This window comes from Nannobrachium achirus (assembly GCF_963921795.1).
Source record: "Nannobrachium achirus genome assembly, chromosome: 9".
Classification (NCBI taxonomy): Eukaryota; Metazoa; Chordata; class Actinopteri; order Myctophiformes; family Myctophidae; genus Nannobrachium; species Nannobrachium achirus.
The window spans coordinates 17,712,104-17,726,137 of NC_137818.1; the positions used below are offsets into that span (position 1 = coordinate 17,712,104).

A 14,034-nucleotide genomic window follows, 5' to 3' on the forward strand; every position below is an offset into this window, starting at 1 on the left:
ATACTTTTGTAGAGGCCTACACAACCTGTACTCAGGGCCAGGGACATACTGAATACTTATTTTTTAATTCTAGAGTATTTGTGGATTGATTGTGTGGATTGATCATTTTAGTGATGAGAGTGATTAAGTGTGCGTCAACAAATATATACAGTAGCCCATTTTAGAATCTGTAGCTTATTGCTAATATATACAACAATAGTAGCCTAGCCTACACAATATTTCCTTCATATTGCATAGGACTATGATTTAGTCTATATGTTGGCCCTCACAAGAATGCTTTCCAGTTTGACACGTGTTTATTGTTCATCTTTTTAAAGTAAAAACCACAACAACAACAAAAACAAACAATAAAAACCCAAGAAAGAGCACTTTCTCCCATCATCACCACTGGTGACACTTCTTACACAAACTCCAGATCTAGTTTGTGGAGCGGACGTGCTCGCTGCCGTGGAACAGAGAGTCTCTCCACTCTAGCGTGGATGTGTGCGACGTGCGCGCGTGTGCGTGTATAATGCTTGTGTATGTATGTGTGTGTGTGAGAGAGGAACGCACACATCGGAGAGAGCCACACACACACACCATAGAAAAGCAACCCAGGATTTAAAACCCCCACCATACACACACAGTGATCCAAACCCCCACCACCATCCAATCCATCTGACCCCAGCACCGATCCAGAACCCCTGACCCGGGCTACGGTTACGGTAAGGTCCCCGGATCGAGACCCGCGGACCCGGATCGGAGGAGATCGGATCAGCGGCCCCCCTCTCAGCCACCACCAGTCCCAGCACCATGCCCCAGCAGCCCCAGCCTCGCCGGGATGAGTTCGTTCCTCCTCCGGAGTGCCCGGTGTTCGAGCCCAGCTGGGAGGAATTCTCGGACCCGTTCGCCTTCATCAACAAGATCCGACCCATCGCCGAGAGGACCGGCATCTGCAAAGTCCGACCTCCTCCGGTTAGTGGGGGTTCTGTTTTAATTAAAACCCGGTTTTATTAAAAATCGGAATCGGTTCGGGTTTCCCTGTGGCGATCTGGTCTGATCCGGATCATCGTCGATCGTTTCGGAGCCACATTTAAAGAGATGAGCTGAGCTCTCAGAGCTGAGGGGGGATTTAAAGGGACTAGTAAACATGGCGGATGGATGGTTTCATTCTTTGTGCCACTATAGCTGCTGCTACTAGCTCTGGTCCAGAGCGTTATATTATAGAAGCAGTTCTCCTTAACGCTATGTCACCGACGAGCCCTTGCTCTCACATCAACGGCTCAGCCTGTCATCTGTAGTAAACAAAATAAACAATACACTTTTGCTACTCACCAAAACAAAGACGGTTCGAAGATGTTGAAAGCCTACTTTCCTTAGTGGCAACACTCGGAGCCCCCCACCTCACGTCCAAAATTAACTTTTTTAGCCAGAAAAGAAAAAGATTCACCGAAAGTTTGTAGCTACTCCACAGCGCCCTCTACAGATCTTGTCAATAGAAAACGCCATTGACCAGATTTTGCCTGCCAGTGAAAACGTTTTCTTTTCCGGCTAGAAAAGTGTATTTTAGACGTGAAATGAGAGGCTCAGTGTTGCCACTAAGGAAAGTAGGCTTTCAACATCTTAGAACAGTCTTTGTTTTGGTGAGTAGCGAAAGTGTACGTGTTATCTTTTACTACAGACGAGAGGCTGCCGCGGCGTGAGCGAAACGGCTCATCAGTGACATAGGACCAGAGCTAAGCTGCTATACCTGCCTCAGTCTCTCTTTTTCCTTTCATAACGACCTATTTATTTGTGGCTGTCGTTGTTTTTGTTCGTTTGTTGGGTTTTAGTTTTGGCCACGTTTTTGTTCAGGCTGTCAACGCGTTGTTAGTTTGTGCTGTTGTTCGTGTGCGTCAAACAAACGTAAACAAAAACACAAGCCCGTCCTGTGGTGTCCTGCTGCTCTGGGCACTTCATTGGAGACCTAGGCTAACATGCTAACGTTAGCTTAGCAATGAAGCTAAGGGCGCTAGGGGTCGCTGTCGCTCGCTTCAGATCTACAAGTTATCAACGCGTCGCGGAGTTTGCGGAGCGACGCATTGACAGCTTGTAGATCTGTTCTTTTTTAACACGGCAAGCTGTGACACCGTCCTACGGTGGAGTGAATGTCTATTGTGAGGATTTATTTTGGTTTCTATGCGGAAGGACGTTGAACACATGAAATATGATTGTATTTTGGTTGCTTTTTGAGTTGTTCACACGTTGAAACCAGTGCAACTATTATGCTTTGTTTATCCTTGGTGGTGTTGGTGGTGATACATCTTATCAACTCCTGTGCGTGTGCGCGTGCGCGTGCGTGCGTGTGTGTGTGTGTGTGTGTGTGTGTGTGTGTGAGAGAGAGAGAGAGAGAGTGCGTGAGCCATCATCCGATCCCAAGTATTATCTATTTCTTTATTGTTTTTTCCCCTTCTCTTAAAATCATTATTTTATTGACATTCTGTTCCAAAGAAGTTATAATCACACACACACACACACACACACACACACACACACACACACACACACACACACACACACCCTGCTATTGTTCTCCTGTTTTTAAGTGTGTTGTCTATTAGTATAGCATAAACTGTCATTTGTTACAATAGTCCTGCAGTTATGATAATACCATGGTCCATGGTTTGCATCATATCCAGACTTTGTCGTGTGTGTGTGTGTGTGTGTGTGTGTGTGTGTGTGTGTGTGTGTGTGTGTGTGAGCCAGTGTTATGGGTGTTGTCCTCCATATTGCCTTTGTGGGTTTTCGCAGGGCTGTTGACTGAAGCTCCATCTGGCCATTTTGTGTGTCAGACAGTGGGGGGTTGTTGGCTTGTAGAGCACTTATTCTTCAAGTCCTCTCGGACCCCCATGCATGCTGGACCTGCATTATTAGGCCATGGGTGTGGATGATGGACCCCCCATTATATGTAAAATCTTGTATAATCCCATGGTGGGACCCTAAACCACAGTAAACTGCACAGTAGTAGACTAGACACATGACAGGTTCATTCATTTTTGTTGACATGGCATGCTGCTATAGTAACGTATAGTTCACTTTCAATGTACGGATTAAGGCTGGGCAATATTAGGAAAACCTTCGGTATTCGATAACGTTGAATACCTCTATCGATATTACTCACGATATTAGTAAAAACAATTGCATTATATAGTTTTTAATGTTTTTCTGCTTTAGGTCCACTGCCTGCCTAACCCAGATAATGAATAGCATATCCATGCATGCACATAGCACAGTACACATAGAATAAAGACATTAAATGCCTTATTTCCATTTTCCAACAATGGTTTTATTGAAATAACCACACCTGGTTACAGATGGACTGTTTTTTTTTGCATTTGCTACGTGTATGCATAGTGTCTGGTAATGAATTTGACACATACACCAATACCTAATTTCAAGCCGTCTTCGTCGGTATGTATACCTCACATGTTGATACCTCGATGAAAGTAAATATATTGCCCAGCCTTAGTTTCTGCTAAATGCCTGGATTGTAAACTATAAATAGTAAAATTCTCAGTGTTTATTTAACTCTGAGAGAGTAACGATCAATAATTTGATCGTTTGGGCCTTTGCGTAATTATGTGATGATGGTGTATTGTTGGCCATCATTAATACTAATCTGCCTCGTGAAGTATGTCTGGAAGTAAAACAAATATTGATTGATTTTGTGAATTTCCTCTGACAAGACAGTCGTGGTAAAAGTATGTTTTACTTAAGTAAAAGTATCAATACTGTCTGGAATGTAGCAATACTCTGTTATGTAAAAGTCTGGAATTCAAAATTCACTTGGGTGAAAGTACAAAAGTATTGGTATCAAAAAATGTACTTAAAGTACCTAAAGTAAAAGTACAAAATGTTTGAAGATGGCAGATCAAGTTCACAACGCGACGCATACTACATACTGTAGGCTCTGTTGCGAGTTCGAATCCCATTCCCGATGACCTTTGCAGCGTGTCATCTCTCTCCCCATTTTCTGTCAGTCTACTGTCCTATCAATAAAGGCATACAAGCTCTCAACGCCGTGCGCTGCGAGGCGTTGAGAGCTTGTAGATCGGCTATTTTTGGCAAATAAGTTTGGTGTAGAGGTACAAAAGAGTAGGCCAATTGCATAGTGAAAGGTCAAGTTTACAATATATTGACGATTTTAAGTGGTTAAATGTCTGAAAATACACATTAACAGGAATCCAACATAGACCGATGACAGTGCTGTCAAACAAGTCTTTGAATCTATCTATGAAATCGATGAAAATCTGCATCACACATTTATACAATATGTAGAGGGGGTCCCTGCTTCATCTCTCTCTCAGCTAAGGGGTCCTTGGCCTGAAAACGTTGAAGACCCCTGATATAGAAGACTCCCCTGATATAGACTCTCATTGTGTATCTCAGTGTGTAATGGAAGACACCGTTTCAGAGGCCTACTGACGCCAGGTATTTAAAGATATTTTTAGGTCTTTCCTGCCTTTTAATTGATAGTTTACAGTAAAGTTTACAGTAGAGATGGACAGGAAACGGCCTGGGATCAATACCAAGCAAGACAACAATATGAATGCTATGGTGATTAGTCCAATGAGAAAGAGCCATATAGAAAACCATAGCAGCAGCCGTGTGTGTCTGTTTGTCTGTGTGCGCGTGAGGTATTAGTAGGATGTGACTGTGTGCGTGTGCGTGTGAGGTATTAGTAGGATGTGATCAATGGACATTGTGAGGACCATTTTCTTGGACCAAAATATTTAAAACAGATTTTCTGTTAAGATATTACTGTTTGGAAAAAGATTCAGGTTGGGATTAGACCTTCACAGGTCACAGGTTTTAGGAGTTATCGTTATAGAGTTTTCCCTCGTGGTGTGGCCACGTCGCAAACCGGAAAACGGCTGACCTACAAGCTCACAACGCCACAAATGAATTGTCTCAAAACATTGGTGAGAGAGAGACAGAGAGAGAGAGAATAGGGGTGGGGGCTACAAATAAACATGGCTTATAGGGTGAAGGATTGGGGTCATGGGGTCATCATGCCATGGTCCAGTTTTTTTTTTGTCTCTAGTTGGGACTCGGGACAGCTTTTAGGAACAAATCTATTGTCTTATCAGGCAGAATACTGGCCCCAAAATGGCCCCGACTGACCTTCGCTGCTTATCTGATCATGACCTATGTGTGTTTTTGTGACCACCAAAGAACACTGCTCACTTCACACAGGGTGTGATCTTTTAATAGTGTTCACTATTCTTCCGTGATGATGTTCAAAATAGCAGATCTACAACCTACTCGTATAACGTGCGACTGTTGGGGCAGAAACCTCTTATCTGTTTTTATTTTTTAAACATCCTGTAAATGAATGCCCTAATTGATCATACTGTAGTGTCACACGAAAGCATCAAAAGTAGCAGATCTGCAAGCGACACGTTTCAAGGTTGTCAGTCTGCTATTTTTGATGCTTTTGAATTTGAATCCTGAAAAGTAACATAATATGGGGTCGTGGTATAAAAAAAGTTTGAGAACCCCTGATTTTTGAGTGCTGTATTGTATTTCTGTGTGTGTTTTAGGGTTGGCAGCCTCCGTTCGCCTGTGACGTTGACAAACTCCACTTTGTCCCACGGATCCAAAGGCTCAATGAGTTGGAGGTAAAGTTCACTTAATTCACTTATGCATGTATTCCATTTGTGCTCGTAAAATATCCACCTCTTTCCGCGGGAGTTTGCTGGAGGCGACTGGAGATTATTTGGACCACACTTCCGGTTTAACAGCAGACATACAAGCTCACTTCGCGTCGCAGATGCAGCCTGAGTGTTGTGAGCTTGTAAATCACACTCGGCTGCGGCGCCGTAAGCTCGGTACAGCGCCTGCGCAATGCACTATGGGGGGCGTTGGAAACTCGTGGATAGATATAATAAAATACTCAAATACTGTACTTACAGTACAGCACAGTATTTGAGTAGTTGTACTTAGTTACTTCACACCACTGTGCATGAAGATGGCTTTTCCTAAGATGTGAGTTAAATCAGCTTTGTTTTTATATAAGGAGAGAGGTTGGCGTGAGAGAGAGAAAAGAGAAAGTCACACTAGCATGAAGGGGCTGGAACTGTACACACAGCTGTCTGTAATCTGATTTAATAAGTGGCCGTTTCAAAAAGAAAACGAGCAATGTTGACATTTCAAGGTATGTCGTCGCGGACATGATGTTTTCAACTCCACCTGTTAACCCCCGTGTCCCCGTGAAAATGAATAACAGAGAGAGAAAAAGAAAATGGATGAGAAAACTGTTAGCTTATCCTCTATTATTTTGATGGATTAAAGTTACAATCTTTTGTGCTTACAGTCCACCTCTCGTGGGAGTATAAAGTTAAATACTTAAATACAGTTAGAAAATAATCAAATGAAAACAGTCGCTTATCACAGTGGTTCTCAACCTTTTCAGGCCGCGACCCCCCAAATAATCATATTTTAACTGGGGAACCCCCCCACCCTGACAAGCACTAAAAATGTAGGCATTACATTTTGTATAACACAGTTCTATTGTGAAAATAGCAGATCTACATGCTCCTCACTTACAACGCCTTGCATTGCGAGGTGTTGTGAGCATGTAGATCGGATATTTTCACAATTTCTGCCTCTAATATTTGACAAATTGGCCAATGTTTAATTCATCGTTTTAGAGATATTAAAAAGTCAAAACTTGATGTTGGTTTGTTTACTGTTGAGAGAGGAAAACAATGTTGCACATGAAGTTAATCATCTGGGGACCAGTCAAAATAAGTTGGGAACTCATCTGGGGGTCCCGAGTCCCGACCCACAGGTTGAGAACCACTGGCTTATCAGACAATATAGTAACTTCTGGTTGCCAAGGAAGGAACGTGAAAATGTTCTCCCCCATATACATGATGATTATATATGCAGTATAAACAAGACATTTGCGTATGTACTGAACAGGTTTTCGCGATAGAATAAGTCGAATGCAAAAAGGCAGGTATTGACACTAAGGTCTCAAAGGCGCTTGCCCGTCTGACAAGTACAGGTCACGCCCACTTGCCCGAAAAGTAAATCGTCCATTGTAAAATGATTGGTAAAAATGTAGTTACTGTTAAATTTAACACACTTACATACCTAATTTCTAACGCCAAATACCTACATAACTATGATTATGACTATGGCTTCCCACTTGTTATTTTATATATTTAAGTGTAGCAAATTAGCAACAGTGAAAACGGCACATTATCGGTAAACACACAAACAAAAACTAAAGTATTTTACGTTCCACAGATCAGAAGACAGATATCTTGTGTTGTGTTTACAGACTGTTGCGTCCCCTCTCAAAATGAGCCCGGTCAGGCAACCTGCAAGCAAACTCCACCTGCCCCAAAGTTTTGTTTACCTGCCAGGGGCAGGTGGAAAGCCTTGGCGTCAATGCCTGGAGCGTTTCTGCTTTAATTGTAACCACCTATACATAGCTCGAGACCCAAAAGAGAAATGAAACTGTTGCCCGCAGGATCTACAAGCTCACAACACCAGCTTCTTCTAAAAAAACATTTTTTAATTTTTTTAATGTATTTATGGAAATGTATTTGATTTTCTGATTTTATTTATGAAATACTTTGGATTGTTAATTGAGGAATTGATTTTGTTGTTTAAACGTAAAATCTTTTGAAACTAGTCCTTGCCCATTCGAACATAATGCTTTATGGGGTGTGCACAGTATATGAGGGATTGAATGTATGAGTCTCAGAAGTAAGTTGGAGAACCCAGACGCATCAGTGATGTCAGTCATCTCCAAATTCGGATGTTACCATGGCGGCGACGCATGCGCAGTATAGGAGGCGGTATCAGTGATGCCAGTTATCTCCAAATTTGGGAATTGTTTTGTATGATGTTTAGTGATGTCAGGTATATCAGACAGACATCGGACAGACAGACATTCGGACGTTTATTAGTAGGATAAGATAGCCTATTTATTTTTGGGAATATAAGAAACGAAAAAAGGAAATATTTACTTGTGAGCCACAAATGGGTCCCAACACCACTGTTTGGGAAAGTGCTTTGCAGCCTGCTCTGTGATTTGTAAGATTATGGAGATTAAAACATTCAAATAATAGATAATTAGAGATTCGCTGATACTCTGCACCTTAACCCCTGCATTATTACTTTAACCAGTATTCTATGCTATTGAAAAATATCAGATATACAAGCTTGGTGCAAATCTTTGAATATATATTTTTGAAAGTGAATCAAACATCTATACAAAACACAAATGTAAGCTTGTGTGCGTTGTCATGTTTCCCCAGGCTCAGACCAGAGTCAAACTCAACTTCCTGGACCAGATCGCCAAGTTCTGGGATTTGCAAGGATGTGCACTGAAGATCCCCTTCGTGGAGAGGAAGATTCTGGATTTGTATAAGCTAAATAAGGTCAGTGTTTGATGCTCAATAACACCCAATGTTTTGGGTTAGGGAAGGGTTATCAAAGTGTACTTAAGTACCAAAAGTAGAAAGTACTCATTATGTAGAATGTCCCATTTCTTTAAAATGGCATATTGAGGGTGGGTGCAGAAATCTCTCTTTACACGCCTGATTTCTCTTTTTTTGGCTGTGTACGATATCTTTCTTCCAAATACGATCATTTGAAGCCTCCGGTTATGGCTGTCACAATTATTACATAATCGTCTAATCGCAATTATTCTGCATAATCGTCATAATCGTTTCCAAGTTGAGAAATGATAATATAGTTTCAAACACTTTCAAAAAGTAGTGGAAATAGCAGATCTACAAGCTCACAACGCGTCGCATCATGATGATCGGCTATTTCCACTATCAATGTTCTTTTTTAAGTATAAAGTTGTCAAATATGTCAGTAATTTCTTAGATATGTGTCATAATTGCCACATGCAACTTCAAAGCCTAAATGCCAAACGGAAATATAATTGTCAACGACAAATACACAATTAAATCTTTAATCGCAATTATTTGAGTGACAATTAATCGTCATGTAAAATGTCATATAATGTCATAATCGTGGACGATAATTCAACATTTCTCATCTGGCAACACTCTTTTGCCACACAGCTGGTGGCGGACGAGGGCGGCTTCGATCTGGTGTGCCACGAGCGGCGCTGGACCAGGATCGCCATCCAGATGGGCTTCACTCCGGGCAAGGCCATCGGCTCCCACATCCGCGCTCACTACCAGAAGATCCTCTACCCCTACAACCTGTTCCAGATCGGCTCCACACTCCTGGTGAGCTGGGGACTCAACCTTTTCTGGCTGCGACCCCCAAAATAATCATATTTTAACTGGAGACTCTCCACCCTGACGAGCATTTTCAAAATGTCTGCCTCTAATATTTGACAATTTGGCCAATTATTATTCATGAAAATCCTTTTGGGAAATGTTTTTAAATAATAATCATTGAAATATAAATGTAGGAAACCAAAAAAATGAAGGGACCCATAAAAATGTGTCTGTGACCCACAAATGGGTCCCGACCCACTGGGGAACAGTGGTATTACAGATCGCTGTTTTCTTTTAACCCATTTAGAACGGGTACACATTATTGTGTATCATTGTTTTGTGCTTTAACTATTGAAAAACAGCAGATATACAAGCTCACAGCGTGGCACCGAGTGCCGCGCTGCGAGCTTGTAGATCTGCTATTTTTGAAAAATCGTCAAAATTAGAATTTTGACCTGATTCTATAAGTGTCTTTTGAATCCTTCTATGTTTTTTTTGAAAAACCTGTTTCTATGTCAGCAATCTGGCTAGCTATCGTCAAATAAAAGGTCCTTTTCACTTAACTGAAGCTCAGTTAGTCTATTCTTGAGAGACTACTATGTCAGTGGTTCTCAAACCTTTTCATGTGAAGGACCCCCAAACTGATATTTATTTGGCCACAATCTCAAAATATTTAGTTCCAGGGACCACCCAGAAGCAAAATTTTAGTTACAAACGTTCGTTTTAAAAATACATATATTCAAAGATTTGCAAACATTTTCACGACTTTTTCAAAAATAGCAGATCTACAAGCTTGCGTGAGCTTGTATATCTGCTATTTTTCAATAGCTAAAGCATTCAATAATTCTATGCCTAAATATTAAGGAGGAGGGAAAACCCTCCTACCAGGAACTACTTTTTAAAAATGCACTGTATGCATGTAGACTAGGCCTCACTCTCTCTATAAATATCCATGGAAGAGAGAGTGATGCAGTGTGTTTCTGTATCTCACTCCCTCTGTCCAGCACCTAGGATTGTATATCATTTAGATGTTTGCAGGATTGTATATCATGTGGATGTGTGCACGTAGGATTGTATATCATGTGGATGTGTGCATTCATGCTTTTGTTAAATGTTTTTTTTGCTAAAATCTTTATTGCCATCAACTCTGTCAGGTGGAAACCTCATATGTCCAAAACTGGCACTTGTCAGGATTCAATTCTAAAAAAAAGAGAAAAAAAGAACACACACACACACACACACACACACACACACACACACACACACACACACACACACACACACACACACACACACACACACACACACACACACACACACAGCAAAGGTAGCAGATCTGCAAACTGCTTCTATTCTGAAATTGATTCCGAAATGCTTTTGTGTGACCTGGAGCCACTTTAACCATTATTATATCTATTTAAAAATTGCTGATATACAGTGAGTTTGTATATCTGCTATTAGTTAATAGTTAGAGCCTAAAATATTGGTTGAAGTAATAATGCGTAATATGAAGATGAGAGGTTTCTGCCCGGCAGCATGGATTACATATAGTTTAATCGTTTGACAGCACGATCTTCAGTGTATTTTGGTTTCATGTCAATTTGAACTTGAACTGTCAATTCATCTCCCCTCTACACCAAACCTCTTTGCCGAAAATAGACGATCTCTGCGAGGCGTTGTGAGCTTTTAGATCTACTATTTTACCCGACTCCCTGTTGAAGACCCTTGCCATAAAGTGCTAGCTTGTTGCCTGGTGTCTAGTCCAGCTATGCCATCATGTTCAACGGACATTTTGCGAATAGAGCTGCCGACCCCTCTGCGGGTGTATTGATTGCAAGGTCGTGACACCAACGCAAGGTCAAAAGGTCTTTCCAAGTGGGTTTTGTAACAACCAAAGTTCTCTCCTATGCCTCAGGCCCCAGAAACAGCTTCCAAACTGATGGGTTTGGAGGCTGATCCTGAGCATGAAGAGGTATGTTGGTGTCGTTGCTGAGGATGACGATATGGTCCTACTTAGCCTATATTAACATGCTGCATGTTTATTAACCACGTCTTAACGCCGCCTTCACATGGGGTTATCATTCACCCGCGTCGGCAGGTTAGCTTTTCACCAGGTTAAAATTCACCTGTGTTGAAAGGATGAACGGTCGAACAGATGCTATGTCACAATGTCGACACGCTCCCGACTGACATTCAGTAACAGCTACTACTGTATATGTTCTGTCATGGTTTCTGTGTTTCCTCTGACGGCTGAAATAATTCAACTAACCTCTCGGCTGCTTCTGCCCGTCTCTGGTTCTCTCTTCACCCAGATCAGAGGCTAGAATCACTGAATTGAACTGAATCGAATTGAACAGTACAGTTTACACTTACAATTTAGTCATTTAGCTGATCCAGAGCAACTTAAAATAAATTGTAAGTAACTTCCAACAGTAGACATTGTACGTTTTTGTAAGCACTGGTTTTCTCATGTGTCCAAGGCCATTCATTGATTGTTATGTATTAAATATTGTATATAATATAATTAATTATTCAAATTTTCTCTTTTTCTTTTGACACAGAATTAAATGTTTTATGGTCATGATTCTTGGTTCCAGGCTTAAAATAATTGCTATAAATATTTTAGGAAATCTCTATCTGTGCTATTTAGATAGCATATTATTGCATCCGTATAGTGTCAATGTACACAGACTATTGTTTTTTTGTTGTTGTTGTTATGATCTAACTCTGGTTGTTCCGTTCCCTGCAGAAAGGGGGCGCCGTGCAGAAGGTAGAGCCACCGCCAGAGAAGAAGGAGGAAGAGGACGAGGGTCCCGACAGGAAGGAGTTCAAACCTCATCACAATGACCTCCTGCTCCAGAGACACTTTGTTCCCCCGGTGCCTCCGTTGTCTCCGTTGTCTCCCTTGTCTCCCAGCTGTCCCAACGCTCGGCGAGGCAAGCGCATGAAATCCGAGGTGATTGGTACTACTTAGTAGAATTTCAAGATAAGGGGGCACAGTGGCGCAGTCGTTATAGTGCTGTCGCCTCACAGCTAGAAGGTCCTGGGTTCGATTCCTGCCGGGGGACGCTGGGGGATGTGTTCTCTCCTCCGAGTCATCAGTGCCCATACCCTAGGTGGGGTTGGCAAAAGGGCCTTTCTGTGTGGAGTTTGCATGTTCTCCCTCCTAGTGTAGGTACCCCACAAAAAACATGCAGTGATCCTTGTCTCTATACTGCCTCCCCCTGGCCAGCCGGGGGCGCCTGATGGAGTGGAAAGGAACTGGTTGGAATAACGCATTCCTTCCACACGCTACGTCCAACCGGGGATATTCCCCCCTGTCAGGTGAAAAGAAGCAACTTGGACTCCTCATGCATAGAAGGAAGCATGAGGTCAGTCTGTTAGTCTCCCCAGGTTGGCAGAGGGAGTGTAGCGCCCAGGATTATATTAGATAATTGACACTGGGTGAAACTGGGTTACAAAATCGTGGGATAAAAATGTAAGGGAAAATAAAATGTCATACATATTCTGAAGACTTGACATTCAGTAATTGGGTCTTTTCACTCTCGTGATCACAATAAAAACATTATAATGTTGTGTAAATCTAAGATTTGCCACAGACGAGACCAAGTCTTTGCCACGGACACATTTGTCCGTACGGACATATTGAGATGTTTTTTCTTCTTTTCTCTTAGTCTGCCTGTGTGAAAAAGGAAGGAGAGGAGTCTGGCGAGAACAGACCCAACCTGAGGAGGCGGATGGGCTCTTTTGTTGCAAAGCCAGAACCAGGTAAACAACACAGCGTGGCTGTCGTACACAAACAATTACATAAAGGGTCTTCAACAGGAATGAAAGCCTAAAAACCCACACCAATAACTGTACAAACTCTGAGTACATTTCCTTAACTCATTGACTCCTCTATCACGAGTTTCCAGAGTTATTCCCGTTGTTTGACGCCGCCACGCCTGAGTTTCCCCGAGTTTTGGGCAGTTTTTGCGACTTCCTTCTATCTACTAAGCAGCGAATGAGTTAATAGCCGACGTATAAAATATGGATAAACGTAAAATGACGCAATGAACCACTGCATTAGACATTAGATACGATTTTTTGTTTGCCCACGTTTTGGGACTTTTATTCTTATAAGCCTATATTTCACCTGCTGTTATTTATTTCTTTTTGTGCAGAGAAAGAGATCCCTGTCACGGTGAAACAAGAGCCTGTGGAGAGTCAAATCGCTGAGCCTGTGGTGGAAGCCGAGAAAAACAAGTCACGCTACAAGAAAGCCATCCCTCCAACCATCCCTCTGAGCCCTGTAAGCACACAACACCCAGAAGTAAGGCAAAGAAAGATTGATTCACTTGCAGTTTTATTGTCTCCTCACAGGTTTACAGAAGTAAAGTTTTGGACATATGAAAAGATCAAACAAGAAAAAATAAAAGTCTTCAAATTACACAATGGTACATGAGATAAGATATAAAGGTGCGTGAGCATAGTAGATGTTCAGTATACTGTGCTTGATATACTACATAGTATGTATAAGGTGCTCTAAGAAAAGACAACAAAATCACACCCAGTGTGATATGAATGGTGCTATTTATGAGTTATTAATTTCATTAAGCGTCCCGTGAAGCTTGGCCAATGTGACCCTGGGCATACAACAAACTTTGAGCGATTTGTGCCAAGATGTAGGCCAGATCTAGGCCACGCTTCAGAGCCCAGACAAAGCCAGATTTTGGAGCATAGCTCCTTCCAGGAGCACCGCTCAAAGGATACACAGAAAAAAAAAAACATTCAAACAAGTGTCCAGTGGTTTTCAGAG

General features: G+C 41.8%; 1 protein-coding gene across 1 annotated transcript in view; it reads left to right on the plus strand.

The window, feature by feature from the left end:
* The first annotated feature begins 760 nt into the window (after positions 1-760).
* Positions 761-14,034, plus strand: part of kdm5bb (lysine demethylase 5Bb) — a 38,332-nt gene continuing 25,058 nt past the window's right edge. Inside the window, exons 1-8 of the mRNA XM_080732594.1 lie at positions 761-954; positions 5,562-5,639; positions 8,295-8,417; positions 9,072-9,242; positions 11,152-11,208; positions 11,986-12,192; positions 12,911-13,004; positions 13,400-13,527. Of these exons, the coding sequence (XP_080588720.1) occupies positions 793-954; positions 5,562-5,639; positions 8,295-8,417; positions 9,072-9,242; positions 11,152-11,208; positions 11,986-12,192; positions 12,911-13,004; positions 13,400-13,527 (1,020 nt within the window). The 5' untranslated portion in view covers positions 761-792. The remainder of the gene's footprint in view (positions 955-5,561; positions 5,640-8,294; positions 8,418-9,071; positions 9,243-11,151; positions 11,209-11,985; positions 12,193-12,910; positions 13,005-13,399; positions 13,528-14,034) is intronic.